Source organism: Triturus cristatus, chromosome 9 (genome assembly GCF_964204655.1).
Source record: "Triturus cristatus chromosome 9, aTriCri1.1, whole genome shotgun sequence".
NCBI lineage: Eukaryota > Metazoa > Chordata > Amphibia > Caudata > Salamandridae > Triturus > Triturus cristatus.
The window spans coordinates 135789559-135805591 of NC_140592.1; the positions used below are offsets into that span (position 1 = coordinate 135789559).

The 16033-nt window shown below is 48.5% G+C and overlaps 1 protein-coding gene across 2 annotated transcripts in view; it reads right to left on the reverse strand.

The window, feature by feature from the left end:
* SFMBT1 (Scm like with four mbt domains 1) overlaps positions 1-16033 on the reverse strand; it is a 482765-nt gene that overhangs the window by 98159 nt on the left and 368573 nt on the right. For both annotated transcript variants that reach the window (XM_085624542.1, XM_085624541.1), the window contains one exon: positions 14490-14554. In XM_085624542.1, the coding sequence (XP_085480668.1) occupies positions 14490-14554 (65 nt within the window). The remainder of the gene's footprint in view (positions 1-14489; positions 14555-16033) is intronic.

A 16033-nucleotide genomic window follows, 5' to 3' on the forward strand; every position in this document is an offset into this window, starting at 1 on the left:
GGCCGGTCCCCGCGGCCCGGCAACAAGTCAAGCCAGTCACTCACAGTCGCGGGAGAGTCAAAAAAGAGTGTCCGATCTTCGTGCTCCACTCTGAGCCTAGCAGGAAAAAGCATGGAGTACTTGAGACCCAGGTCGCGGAGGCGACGCTTTACCCCTTGGAAGCCCATCCTTTGCTTCTGGACAAGTTGGGTGAAGTCCGGGAAAAAGTTAATAGACGCATTCTCATGGCGGACCGGGCCATGGGCCCGCGAGGCCTGCAAAATCACATCTCGGTCTCTGTGGTAGAAAAGTTTGGCAACAATGGGCCTCGGGGGGGCCCCCGGCCGCGGCCGACCGCCCGGAACTCGATGGGCCCGCTCCACGGCAAAGAACTTACTCAGGCCGGTGGGGGCAAGATGCTTGAGGATGAGCTCTTCCACCAAGAGATCCACCGGGTGGTTGTCGGAGGACTCCGGGACGCCCACGACTCGGACGTTATTGCGGCGGGCCCGTCCCTCAAAGTCCTCCAGCCGCTGGGCCATCAGATCGTTGGCCGACTTGAGGTCGCCGAGAGTGGCCCGCTGGTCCGACACATCCGTAACCAGGGTGGACGTCCGCACCTCAAGCGATTGGACCCTCTCGTTGGTCTTGGAGAGATCCGCCCGAATCAGTGCGACATCAATAGCCACCGTGTCGATTTTACGGGCCAAGGCCTCGTATTGCGTAGCAATAGTCTCCTTGATGCCGTTAATGGCGCCCATAATGTCCTGCAGGGACGGATCCGAGGGCATGGACGCGCCACCACCAGCCTCGTCCGAGGGGGCTCCAGCCGCTCCGGGGGACCCTCTTCCTTGAGTATAGCGATCCATGTTGTTCGTCTGGACCGGACCCCCGCGGAGGGATGTCTTAGTCTTACGCCCCTCGGGGCCCCCCCTGCCACCCATGAGAACCACGCTCACCAACGGGGACCGCCGGCCCAGCGTCAAGGGGGGTGCCGGCCACTCAGTCAGAAGCCGCACCAAGTACCATGGTGCGGCCGGGCGAAGAAACAAAAATCAACGGACACACTGGTGGCAAGCGGAGACACGGGCATCCAGCGGAGATAAACACCCAGCCGCTCCAATCAGTGACGATCTCCAGCCCCTCAGGGATCCAAAAGTGAAACCGAAAGTACTGGAGCGGCCCCTGGCACAGATCCGCTGCCGCTGTTGTTCAATTACACCCCGGCTCCACAGGTCACCCTCACACCGGGCACAGCCATCGATTGGGCCTCGAAAGTTCCAACCACCGTAGATCAGGATTCCCAGGTCCGATTTGATTTATGAAAGAAGATCCAAGCTCAGCCAGAATTCGCCTTCCAGATTCCGTCAGCCAAGTCAGGATAATTTCAGGATAAATTCCGAGGAGCGGCAAGGGTCCGGGGAGCCCTGTGCTCACGCGACCATCTTGGATGCGCGCTAGGCTCCTCCCCCAACCGTGGTACATTTACTCTTGCGTCTATCCTAGTGCCACCACCCCTACCAATATATTAGTTCCTCTACTGCTGATCATACCCTCATCTCAAAAATAGCACCTCTACACCTGCCTTTACTTTAGTATCTTTTCAACTACCTCTAGCTAGATCTTGGTACGGCTACTCTTAATTATACCATAGTATCTCAACCCCTGCCTAACCCCTATTACTTTTCATTCTGCTTACATGCTTGGTTGCCAGCCTATGCTTCTGAACCACTACTTATACCCTAGAATATCATTAAGTAGCAGTACCTTAGTGCTTCTACCCCAACTTATACAACTGTACCTATACTCCTACATACACCCTAGCATGTAACCCCTGGCCTAGTCCCTTTACCTCTACTTTTATACCTCTACTCCAACCCTACCCTGGTATCTGTACCCTCATTTTTCCACTGCTATCTATCCCTGAACTCTAGTTCCTCTACTACTACTTATACCTGTCTAAACCCTTACCTCACTTAAATGTTTTACAGTTAGTTGTACCAATACTCTACTACCTCAACTCCTAGGTGTATGGCTGTACTTCATCCGCTGCCTATATTCTAGTGCCTCTGCCATTGCCTAAACATTTAACTATATCACGGGCCCTTAACCCATAGCATTGCTCTATTGCTTCAGCTCCTACCTACATACAATATTTCTCCCCACTTCCATTAATGCCGCATTTTCTTCTTAACTGTTTTTTAACGTGACATTTTCTTGGCTCTTTTGTCCAATTCTCTTGGTGTTTTTGTTTTGTTGAATGTCATTCTTTTTTAGGATTTTTGTTGTTGTTTTTTTAAAGGAAAGGGGTTTTCTCATTTTTATTTTCACAAAGGGAGTTTCACTTACCTAGTAGTCAGGCAGGTACTTTAGTTTTACTTAATGTGAAATGAGGTATAGACATGTATATTGTGCTCATGCCAAAAAGTGGCAAGCAAGCGTAGGTACAGATGATAACTTTCTTTTGCTGTCTTCTGCAAAGAGAAAATATAAATGTTTCTCCTTTGGGTAACACCTGCCCCTACTCTCCCAACAATACAGGGGAATTTCCTTCTCCTTAACACTCTGGAAAAGTATTACTCAAGCCCCTTCACAGATACATTTCTGACCTTTTTCGCAGTGTCAAGGTGTCAGAGTAGAGTTCCTGCATACCCAACAAAAGTGCAAGCTTAAGGGAGTGCACAAACTCACAGAGCATTCCAGTGCTATAAGTACTACTACCAGCCCCTGTAGCAGATTTACTCATAGAAATAACTTTATGAGTTCAACTCACAAAGATTGGTGTTGATTTAGGTGTGACTTACTCCTGTAGAACTTCTGCTTTACTCAAAAATGTAAGGTGTAACACGGATGTTCTCCTGGCTTAGCTCTGTAATTCAGGAGTAGCACAAGAGTAAGTCATATCAACATCTTTGTGAATGGAGCTCAATGTGAGTAAATAATTTTAACAGTGCAAACCCAACTTTGGTAAATTCCAAAAGTGGCCTTGCACTTTTACATATGCCCTTTTCCACTTGTAAGTGAAACGTACATGTATGGAAATCTTGGTGAATCAGGCCCTTAATCTATAGTGTGCTCCACTGAAGCTATGTGAAAAGATGGTCACCTTGTGGAATCATACCACAAACATTTTAAAGGGACCATGTTAAGAGGACATAATGTGCTTGTGTGTGCCTTCCAGGAAACCCTCAGCAGCATCACTTGCATGTCTCTACCCTCCCATTATTCTGAGATATAGTTGGGGTTCATTATCGAAGCTTCAACAATTGGGACACAAATAGTGTTATTTAACATGGAGGCATATTAGTAATGACGGAGTACAGATGCTCAGATAATAATGGTGGCTAACCTTAATGTTATTTCCAGATCTCTCAAAACTCTGACTACATGATAAACTAGTTATTTACCTTCGGTAACATAATATATGTTAAGAGACACATTCTAGTGGCAGATTCCTTAACTTTTGAGTCCTTCACAGGCACCAGACTGGATCCAGAAATGTTTCAGCAGCACCTCTGCGTGCCGGGGGATGGCATTGTACGACTCAGTGATGACATAGATATTGGTTGTGACGTCAGTGGAGTCATATAAATCCCCTCCGGCGCGCGGACGGAAGTTTTTGCTGTGAAACCTTCCGCGCCAGAACATGGAGATACTATAGAAACTGGCTGGGAAAACAGTGTGCCAAAAAGATCAATACATCTTTGAAAGAACAACTAGAAAATGGAAATGTATGGTATAGCAAGATCTGTGAGATATGGGTCGTTAAACCACACAAGAACATGAAACAATGATAACTGGAGTAAAAAACCAGTGCTGAAAAAGGGTATAACCCTTACATAACAGGTCGTTTGCAAGAGCGGGGAGGATGGGTAGGGCGTTCAGAATCTGCAGCTAGACTGTGACTATCAGATAATACATTAACGAAGGTAAGTAACTTTTTTTTATCTGATAGAGACATCTAGCTACCGATTCCTTAATGTTTGACTGAAATACCATAGCTATACCCACCAAAGGAGGGTCTGCAAACTAATCCCTACCAAAGTTCTCAAAGAGAACCAACTGGCTGAAACTAACAGATCACACACACACCAGGTAGCACATACCCAGAACTTATAGTTTAGAGATAAGCAAATCGCATCTCACAATAAAAACTCGTAATGATAGAATGAACATCCTGTCTTATTATATATAGCAAAAATATATCTCAGTATGTGTAAAGCACAAGTTACCACTTGTGTAACGATATATCTGTAAGAGACATTAGTTAGTGATAGATTCTTTACCTTAGAATATCCCCAGGCGTCAGACTGGATCTGGAAAGTTTTCTGTAGCAGTACCCCTGCGCGTCAGTAGGTGGCTTGTGCGGCTCCGTGTCTGTCACTGGCATCGTAAGCGCCGAGATGACGTCACGGAGACTACTTAGGTGCCACCCATGCGCGCTGACGTCAGTTCTGTACTCGACTTTCCGCGCTAGGAACACAGAGCCATGCAAGAAACTGACCACTGGTGCCATGAAACTAGGGCCCTGAAAGGGTGATGATTTTAACCCTAGTATCAGTTCGCAGAACGGGGAGGATGTGTGGGGCGGTAAGGAATCTATCACTAACTAATGTCTCTTACAGATATATTGTTACACAAGTAGTAACTTGTGCATCTGAAAGAGACACGTTAGTGATAGATTCCTTACCTTAGAATAGATACCCCAGCAATACCAACCCCGGTGGTGGGTCTGCGAATAGATTACACCAGAAAGTCACGGAGAACAGAACGGCCAAAGATGCCGTCACTCTGGACCTGACTGTCCAGGCAGTAATGCTTGGTAAACATGTGCAGCGAGGCCCACGTAGCTGCCTGACAAATGTCCTGCAAGGGGACGCCACGTCCCAAGGCAGTAGTGGCTGCAGTTGCCCTGGTAGAATGGGTACGCAGCCCCACAGGAGGCTCCTTCTTAGCCACGGAGTAACATGCTTTGATGCACAGAACGACCCACCGAGAGATGGTCCATTTGTGCACAGCCCGACCTTTTTTGACGCCCACGTAGCCAACGAAAAGCTGGTCATCCACCCTGAACTGCTGTGTACACTTTAGATATAATGCACGCACACGTTTTGGAGCCTCTCTTCCTCCCTTGAAGGATGTGGAGGCAGAAAGAAGGTAGGCAAAGTGATGGACTGTCCGATGTGGAAGGGAGTGACCACCTTTGGCAAAAAAGAAGGACGGGTCCTTAACACCACCTTGTCCGGATGAACAGAAAGGAAAGGAGGTTTGGAAGAAAGAGCCTGGGGCTCACTCACTCTTCTGGCAGAGGCGATAGCGACCAGGAAAGCCATCTTATGAGTAAGACGACGCAAAAGACAGGTGTGAAGGGGCTCGAAAAGAGCACACATCAGATAGGTCAAAACGAGATTCAAGTTCCATTGAGGCATGATGAACGGCACGGGAGGAAACGTGTGCGTAATGCCTTTAAGAAAACGGTTAACAACCGGGGACTTAAAAACAGAAGGCTGATCTGGAAGCCTCAAAAAGGTGGAGATGGCCGAAAGATAACCTTTGATAGTGCCCAGAGCAGAGCCCTGCTGGGCCAAAGAAAGAAGGAACAGAAGAACTTCAGAAAGAGGGGCAGAAAGGGGATCCACAGCCTTTGCTGTGCACCGTGCCACAAACTTGTTCCACCTGCAGGCGTATACCGTTTTAGTGGAGGGACGCCTGGCTGCCAGAATGACATCACAGACTTCGGGAAGAAGATCGAAGGCTGTCAACGGTCGTCGCTCAGTCTCCACGCATGGAGGTGGAGGCTGGACAGTTTCGGGTGGAGGACTGTCCCCTGCTGGTGCGACAGAAGATCCTACTGAAGAGGCAGACGGATCGGGGGATCGATAGCCACGCTGAGTAGCTCGGGATACCAGTATCTTCGTGCCCAATCCGGAGCCACAAGGATGACTTGGGCCCAGTCGCGCCAGATCTTCTTCAGCACTCTGGGCAGAAGTGGTATAGGCGGAAAGGCATACAATAGACCACAACTCCACTTGCGACGAAAAGCGTTGCTGAGCGAGTGCTGCCTTGGAAATTCCAACGCGCAGAACTGATGACATTCTCTTCAGTGGCGAATAGATCTAACCAAGGCTCTCCCCACTGCAGAAAGAGACCTTGCACCACGTCCGAGTTCAGATGACATTCGTGATCCATCAAGCACTGGCGGCTGAGTTTATCCGCCCTGGCGTTCAGAGATCCTGCGAGGTGATGAACCACCAAGGTGATGCCTTGATGTTCCAGCCATGTCCAGAGGTGCCGAGCCTCCTGACATAGGGTCCAAGAACCCAGCCCGCCCTGTTTGTTGCAATACCACACAGCGGCGGTGTTGTCCGTGAACACCTGCACCACACTTCCCCGGACAGAAGGAAGGGATGCCTTCAGTGCAAGTCGGATCGCCCAAAGCTCCAACAGAATGATATGGAGCCGGGACTCCGCCGGAGACCAGAGGCCTCTGATCTCCGCCTCTCCCAAATGGGCTCCCCGTCCCAGGAGGGACGAATCCGTCACCACTGTGTGCTCCGGTTGGGGAAGGGAGAGGGATCTGCCATTGACCCAATCGCGATTCGTGAGCCACCACTGCAACTGCTGTGCAGTGCCCTCCGAGATCTGGACATGATCGGACAGGTTGCCCTGATGTTGCGCCCACTGGAGCTTCAGGTGCCACTGCAGAGCCCGCATATGCCATCTGGAATGTGTTACCAGCAGGATGCAGGAGGCCATCAGGCCCAGAAGCCGGAGGGTCATCCTGACTGAAACCCGGGACAGAGGCTGAAAGATCAGAATCATAGCCTGAATATCCCGGACTCGCTGCTCGGGAGGATAAACCTGAAACAGCCTTGAATCAAGAACCGCTCCAATGAAGGGGAGCCTCTGAGAGGAACTCAGGTGCGACTTCGGCACGTTGACGGAGAACCCCAGCAAATGCAGGAGGTCGGCCGTAGTCTTAAGGTGGTTGACGACTGCCTGGGGCGAGCCCGCCTTCAACAACCAGTCGTCGAGGTAGGGGAAGACTGACACCCCTGACCTGCCCAGATGAGCTGCGGCCATCACTTTCGTAAACACCCGAGGGGCGCTGGTAAGGCCGAAGGAGGGCACAGCAAACTGAAAATGCTCCGGGCTCACCGTGAACCGCAGGTAACGCCAGTGGGCCGGCAGGACAGGGATTTGAAAATATGCGTCCTGCAAGTCCAACGCTACCATCCAGTCTCCAGGGTTGAGGGCAGCCAGGACCTGAGCCAGAATTTTGAACTTCTCCTTCCGGAGGAAGCGATTAACGTTCCGGAGGTCCAAGATGGGGCGCAGGCCCCCTTTGTCCTTCTTGAGGACCAGAAAGTAGTGGGTATAACAACCACACCTACTTCCAGCCCAGGAACGCACTCGATGGCCCCTTGGTCAAGAGGGCCGTAACTTCCTGCTGGAGAAGTACCAAGTGATCCCCCGACATGCGGTGGCACCGAGGTGGCATGGCTGGAGGGGAGGACTGAAAGGGAAGGGAGTAACCCCTGCGGATGATCTGCAACACCCACTTGTCCAATGTGATATCGCGCCAGTGGGGGAGGTGGTGGCAGATCCTGCCACCCACCGGCATGGGGTGCTCCACAAAGGTTGGAGTAGGAAGGTTTGGAGGTAGAAGCGGCGGAGGTGGACTGACCCCCCCGCTGATTCCCAGAGCCACCCCTGCGGAAACCGTGTCCGTGCTGATGCTGGTTCTGCACAGGCTTGCTGAAGGAACGTGCCTGGGCGCCCCTGCCTTGGCCACGAAAGGAACGAAAACCAGGAGTGGCTGGGCTCTTCGTGGAAAGACACAAGGACTTGGCCGTGGCTCGTGAGTCCTTAAAACGCTCCAGTGCACTGTCAGCCTTATCGCCAAACAGGCGAGTGCCATCAAAGGGCATATCCATGAGCGAGCTCTGGACATCGGGCGAGAACCCAGTAGAACGCAACGAGGTGTGGCGACGCAGCGCCACAGTCGCCGAAATCGCCCTGCCCAATGAGTCAGCGGTGTCCAAATCACACCGAATGGCGAACTTAGCCGCATCCTTACCCTCAGCAACCGCCTGGGAAAGTACAGCCTGGACCTCCTCAGGACACTGAGGCAACACCTGAGCAATGGTATCCCACACGCGTGGGAATAGCGGCCCAAAAAGCAGGCGGTGTTCTCCGACCGCAGCCCCAAGCTGGCTGAAGAGAACAACCACTTACCGAAAAGTCCTTATCCAGCGGAGCCGTAGGAAAAGCACTCTGCAACGTCGCGACCTGGATGACCAGACTCTCAGGCGTGGGATGAGTGGTCAGAAACGCGGGGTCACCAGGCGCTGGGCGGTGACGCCTGGCGCCATTCTTATCTATAGGGGCCCCCATGGCCGGTCGCGACCAAGTGCCCAACAGGACGTCGGTGAGGGCATCATTGAAGAGTAGCAGTGGCTCTGACGAAGTAGACGCCGTCTGGAGCACCTCGGTGAGGAGGTTAGTTTTGAGGGCCACCGTAGGAAGATTGAGGTTGAGGACCTCAGCAGCCCGATGGAGCACCATCGTGTAGGAAGCGCCCTCCTCCATCGTAGGTGGGGGAGAGGCAAACCCCGGGTCAGAAGAGACATCGAGTTCGCCGGCGTCCTCCAGATCGTCCACCCAGTCCTGCTCGGATTCACATTGATGGGCAAGAGGGTCCTTGGACCCCTCCCAGTCATCCTCCACCTCCGTTGCCGAAGGAACCGGTCGCGGCGGCAGAGGGGACATACGGCGTCGGAAACGGCCCCGTGAACGGCACCGCCCAGGGCCGGGCCGGCGCCGTCTTCCAATGCGGATCCCAGGTAGGAACTAAATGGTCCTGGAACCGGGGCAAGGGTGGAATGAACGGCACCTCTGCGGCACCAGAGGCGGAGCCGAGGGTGACGCTGGGGCCGGAGCAGGCAACGCCAGACCTCATGGCGCCGGGGCCAGAGCCAACGGTGTAGGATCCTGTGGCGCCGAAGCTGGATCCGCCGGTGGCGCTGACGGGGCAACAGGATCTGGACACGGGACCCGAAGGCACGCCGGCGGGAGCCCGAGACCTAAAAAGGCAGTCCATGGTGGCAAGAAACTCTTGCACCTGTTTGGGAGTCGCCGACGGACCCGGGTAAGGTGACTTCTTTCTATGCGTCGCTTACAGGAATCTGAGAGCGAAGACTTGGAACCCCCGGGGAGCGACGACTGCGGCCCCGCGAGCGGTCCAGGGAACGGTACCTGGAGCGGCGTTGGGACGAGTGCCGGACCTCCAGCAGCTTCCGGTGTCGCTCCCTCAAGGCCTTCGGGGCCATGGCTCGACAGTCCCTGCAGGACCGGGAATCATGGTTGGTCTCCAGGCAGTAGAGGCAAACATCATGGGGGTCCGCCCTCGACATGTTGCAATGGCAGGCCCCACAAGACTTAAAGCCAGGCATCCCTCCGTGCACCAGGAGAAAAAAAGGGGAGACAAAAAGTCTCAGAAGAGAAGTCAAAAAGTGACTAAGGTACGTGCTCTATCCGGATCCGCGCTTGCTGGCATACAAAAAGAAAGAACTGATGTCAGCGCGCATGAGTGGTGCCTTAGTAGTCTCCGTGATGTCATCTCGGCGCTTACGACGCCAGTGACGGATGCGGAGCCGCACAACGCCACCTACTGACGCGCAGGGGTACAGCTACAGAAAACTTTCCGGATCCAGTCTGACGCCTGGGGATATTCTAAGGTAAGGAATCTATCACTAACATGTCTCTTTCAGATCACATATGCAACACACTTATCTATACACTGTATACACACATAAATCAATCAATGGAACTGAAAAACTAGCCCAAGGTCCATACAACAAACATCAAGAGAGAGGTTACACCCTCAATAAAACAACCTGGGCGACTTAGAATTAAAATAATGCTGACTGCCAAAATTATCTTAACGGCTGGTACCACCTAAAGAAAACAACTTGGAAATGAACACTTGCCAGTAGCAAGTCGATTTATGACCACACTTGGCCTGGTAGATCAAGATGAAGAAAAACCAAACTCCTGAAAATTCCCAAAAAAGGGATATCCAGTTGGAGTTATTGTCCCCATGAGATACAAGGCAGAACCTAAATCTAACTGATTTCATCGGTCAAGGATATATGTATTGTACACTTGAGTAAGAAATTTAAAAATGTCCACCAAGGAGCCAGATAATCACAAATTTCCTGTGTGGAGGTTGGATGTTATCAAAATATCATGCATAATAATAAGGAAACATCCAGGATGTTCTTAAGTAAGAGAAGGATCAAGAAGTGAACCTTCTCTTTTGATAAAGCTGAAATCCTTCCAAACCGTGTAGGCCATGGCCGTCAACAGTAACCCCTAAGGGCTAAAATATTCCGACATTGCATCTCAGATAACCTTACAAGCAGAGTTTGCAGAACAACCATGTTTAAAAAATTAACATAGGAAATAATATAACCTCCAGAAATGGAGGGAAATTAGACTATAAGTGTTCAGAAGAAACAGAAATCTTGAACTTGCCGTGTGTAACAGCTCCAGCAAAGAGGAGCACACTTCTAGGGAGCAAAGTGCAGTTTGCAGGTAAGAAACACATCACATGTTAAAATTGGCCTGACCAGTTCACAAAAAATCAATCTAAAAACTATAATCTAACGCAAAAACCATCTGAGCACCACCTGAATTCAATGAAAAGTGCACTCCGCTAAAGTGTCGAAAAGGACTGCATTAGTCAAGTCAGAGACCAAAATAGCTCTGAAGTGGAAAGTCAGAGTATACGCAAAGAAGAATAAGCATAGAGTCTGTATAGAAGGTCTCATAATTGGTATAAGCAATATGTCCCTATAAGAAAAACTGCAAGTAAAAGTAATTTATACCAGCATACCAAACTGCTTCCAAAGAAGCATGTGACAAGGGTAAACTTCCTAACCGGAAGGCACATCACTTGCAAATGACCTCTTGAGCATGAAGCCCACCATCAGAGGAAAAGAGACAAAGGAAAACTATACAGTACGTATCGTTGTACCCCATAAACCTTTAAAGACAGTATTGAAACAATAACATCTGCTAATCGCAGAAACACCAAATCAAGTGTAACCAACAGGCGATCATGGCATTGCACTAACAAGCCTAGACATATAAGAAATAAAAATTCTTATATCACTCATATAACCTAACTATTGGGACAAAAATAAAGAACATATAAGCAGAGAAAGTGAAATTAAGACTTGTTTTACTTAGCCTTTCACGGAAATGCTGTAATGCCGAGTCGGCCAGGGGACCAAAAAGATGGGTTTTTAAAAACCTGAATTTCCTAACCATGCATGACACAGTAGTGCCACTGAGGATGCCATAGCTCAACCTACTGAATCAGTAGTGTCCATGCCACTTCAAATTATCAGCTTAGCAACATGTTGGCCATCTCTAATCAACTGGTCAATATTAAAACTGAGGTCATCCGGAAGTGAAGGCAACAGCCTGCAAGGAATCCCACAAGGCGTGAGAAAAACACCCAAGACCACAGGACGTCTTAGTAGACCCTTTAAGGAGAACTAGCAGAAGAAACAAAATGTGTTTGCCCCATAAATCTGAGTTCCTAAAATCTCTATCTAAAGGAGCATTAGTTAAAGAATCAATATTCTGTGAAGCTGTAGCAGCCTGAACTACCAGAATACGAGAGGTAGGATGCCTGAGGAGGCATGGTGGGTCACCAGGAGCAGGCAGGTGCCGGAGCGATACAGCACGGTCCACCGAGACCCCTGTATCAGGACTGGCCCAAGAACCCAATAATATTTCATACAGGGCTTCACTGTATGGAGGAACATGCTCCTCTCCTGTCTGATCTTGGTAAAGGATCTCTATCAGAGGTCTGTGGACTTCTCCACTGTAGGCAGTAGCAACAAACTGCGCCACTCTCCTAAACATATCTGCAAAGGAGGAACTCGCCTCAGTAGCAAGGCTAGGAGGGAAAAGAAGACCCTTGGCTGGGGAAGACTACAGCCCACTAGCCTCAGCAAGTGCAGATATCCAATTCTCCTCCAAAGGAGATTGAATAACCCTTAGATATAGGCTGTAAAAGCCCAGACTCCCCTGCATTACCCACTACAAGGACACTTCTAGAAGCCTCACCATGAGAACGAAGTGGAAATGTAACACTCCCCTCAGATGGCGCAAACGATTTCGCACATGACGCTGATTTACGTAGACAAGGCGATGCCTCGACGTTGAGAGGAGAAGTGGCTTCGAACGGCGCCGCTGACGTCCAAGCCGGATTTGGCTGATCACAAACAGACGGCAAAGGTGGAAACCCTGAAGGGCTGTGCACCAGCACCGAAGTGGAGTCAGCTGCCTGGCATCGACCCAACGACTAAGATGGCCCAACCGACACCAAGGGCAAACCCACCAGTGTGACTCCTCTCACCTCCAGAAGAAGGTGGGGGGGTCCAAATAGAAGATGAAGCAAATTATAATCCATATATTATATAAGATGAAGCAAATGGGTTCCAATGCTGCGATGTGATGCAGGTTTTTGCGGCGGTTCTGGTTCACGCAATAATGGCGGTTCTGATCTTGGTTGGCCACATAGCAGAGAAGATGTACCAGTTCTACTGGATCCACAGAGGCTGGCAGAGCTCCTTAGGCCCACTTCCAAGGGTCCAGGACTGTGGTAGCGTCACTTGGCAGGGTAGACTCACAGATGGCAGAGTCCAGGTGCTGGGTCAAGGTTGTTGGAACAGTCTGCCCCTGAGGCTCAAGTCAGGTGGTCAGCCAATTAGCCCTTGGAGTCACTCTGGGGTTTTGGATTCAATAGATGCAGGTCCAGTCGATCTAACCCAGGCAAAAGAGCAGCAGGTCAGCAAGGCAGCAGTACAGCAGGCCAGCAGGGCAACAGAGTGGCAGTCCTTCAGCATCACTGCAATCCATCTTCCCGGCAGATTATCCACAAATGTGCTGAAGAGTGGGCGTCTGAGGTCCAGCATTTATACCCAGTTGTGGCTTTGAAGTGGGGTGAATAAAGGTTTCCCTTTGAAGTCCTCAGGCATCCTGCCTCCCCTGGCTCCACACTAACTACAGGGTGTATGCAGCCTTTGTGTGGAGGCAGGAAACAACCTATTTAAGTATAAGTGGGGCTGACCAGAGTCCTCCCTCCCATCCTGCCAGTGACGGCCCATCTATGCACACTTAAGCCTCCTATGGTGTGTGGCTGTCTAGGAGGAATTCACAAAGCTCAACTGTCAGCTAAATCCAGTCATGTGACTCATGTTCAGGCTACAGGCACTAAATGGCTAAGATAGGAAAATGCCAACTTTCTAAAAGTGGGACTTTCAAAATTGTAATTAAAAAATCAACTTCCCCATAGTTCGAATTTTCCATTAAAATTCCATAGACACCAAACATAAACTGGTTACCTGTTTCCATTTGGAAATTACAGCTTATTAAATGTAACAAGGTAACTCCAAAGTTATCCTATAGGAGATGTGTGCCTAGCAGTAGTGAAAAACGAACTTAAGAGTTTTGTCACTACACTTAAGAGTTTTTCACTACCAGGACATGTAGAACTTGAAAGTACATGTCTACCTTTTTAAATACATTGCACCCCACCCTTAGGGCTGTTTAGGGCCTACCCTAGGGGTGGCGTATGTATTAAACAGAAAGGTCTGGTAAAAGCTTTATTTAGCTTGGTCAAAATGACAGTTTTAAACAGCACACACGGGCTGCAATGGCAGGCCTACGACACGTTTAAAGTAGCATTTAAATTACAGGCCCAAACGCGGGTAGAACCACTCTACAAGTAAATTAAATATGCCAATTGGGTGTAAGCCAATTTTACCAGGTTTTATGAAGAGAGCACAAGCACTTCAGCACTGGTTAGCAGTGGTAAAGTGCAGAATCCTGTGGCTAGCAAAAAGGAATTCAGCAAAAAGTTGAGTAAAGGCATAAGCTAGGGAGTGACCCTGCAGAGAGGGCCAGGACTAACAACCTGCAATGGGCATCAGTGAATTAACAGATTTAAACATAAACAAGACAGCATAAATTACTCTAGCACAGTATTAATATGCAATTCCAATAATGCAAATATAGCAGGAAATTTGGTGATGGAACTACAACATAGAGTGGCATCAAAGCAAATGTTCTGCCTAAAGACATTCTCTAAGACCAGCTGTTGGTATAAAATGCCTGGAAACTCCCCCAAGTACAGTATATGATGTGGGGTGGGGCACAAGAGGCACCTGCAGAATTTGAGGGGGAGGGGATCATTCCATAACAAGGCCCCCTTCCAACCCAAGGCCTGTGGATTTCAGTGAGATATGAGAGAGCCAGAGCCCCCCGTCACATTCTGCCGGGAGCCTCATCATTTTGTGTTCAGCCACTGCCTGAAGTAATCAGTTAAAAGGACTTATAGCAAACACGGATATCCACTTTCCACTAAACTAGCATTCAATGTAATTTACAATGACATACAAACTATTTTGAAAAAGAACAACAAATCATACTTGGTTCTGTGGAATTAAAACCCTGGTTTTTCAGTCCATCATGCACTGCCCTCGATGACAAGATTCTGCAAAATGAAGAAGATATCATACTTAATATTTTGATATCCTAGACGGTTTAACAAATTAAGGAAGAATAAGTTACAGCAATGAGATACTTCCAAAACCCATTGACAAAAATTTTAACATCTTGTAACACCTATACAGGATAATATGGTTTATAATTCTTTCACATTTAAATGCAAATAAGGTGGTTAATGTTACAAAACAATCATTGAGGAGTAACGTGCCAACAATGTTGTCTAAGCAAACTTTTTTCCAATGTTTAGGGATTACCCTCACTTTCTTTTTTTTTTTTTATAAACTTTTTATTATATTTGCATTCAAGGCACAAACAAATTAGGTACATTATCCAAATATTTCTAGACATTACATTTGCATGTTCGACGTTGTGTCACTTGGCGCTCGAACTTCACAAATGCCACGACAAAAGACAACCCTTCCCCCATTACAATTCCAGTTCCTCCTCGTTTTCAGTATCCGTACCCTCACTTTCTTACTGGTTGATGCCAACTGCCTCCAATAAAGTAGGTATACACTTTCCTACGATCATATGTACATACAGGTTACTCTTCAGGGCTACTCTGGTACTCTTCATCAGAATCTGTATAGAAAGTTAACTATTAGATTTAAACCAACAGAATAAAGTGTGGAGGGTGGCTACGGAAATTGTAATGCAAACTGACTTCCCTAACTGTTAACAAAAGACACACTGTTGGTTTGAAATTGAATGGCTTATAATGCCACGTGAACAGTCTGCAGGCCCTATGACACACTGTTAAACGTACTGCATTATGCAAGGGGCTGGCTCCAAAACGAAGACAGGTCACGACCTAAATCTTTCTATGACTGAAATAATCCAGATATATCAAATACTTGATAGGTTTATAGCCAATACTTCTTTAAAATATCTTGAAGCTATTTCCATATTTATCCATGCATAATTCCCTTTCAGTGCTACCTATTGTCAGTCAGCAACTTAGTCCAATATTAGAATCTGGCAGAAGGAAGGCTTCAGTGCATTAGGTGGACAAAAGGGACTTCCCGGTTATTTGAGATGGTTTTACAATGCCATTAGCTAAAATGGACACAAGAGTGTTTCTGCCTCTACTGGATATCCTTCCATGGAAGTGAAATATTCATTATATTGCACGCACCTTCCCAGTCTTTAAGTACTGTCAACTGTTCTTTAGCCAATAGCTACCAAAACAAAAACTATTATTTTTGTTACGTTATGTTAATATTTATAAAGCGCAACAACAATCACCCCTAAAGGGGCATCTTGAGGCTGAAATCCAAACATGTATACTGTGAATCTGAACCAAAAAAAGATCAGATTAGGGCTGTGAAAAAACACACCGGTCTCAAGATGCTTTCTGGAAAAGGTTTCATTTTCTGTTTGTTTCAAAAAAGAAGGAAGGCGGATTCCAATCCTTAGCAACAAGCACAGAGAACGATCATCATCTCTGGTCTTTAGACTGAACCTT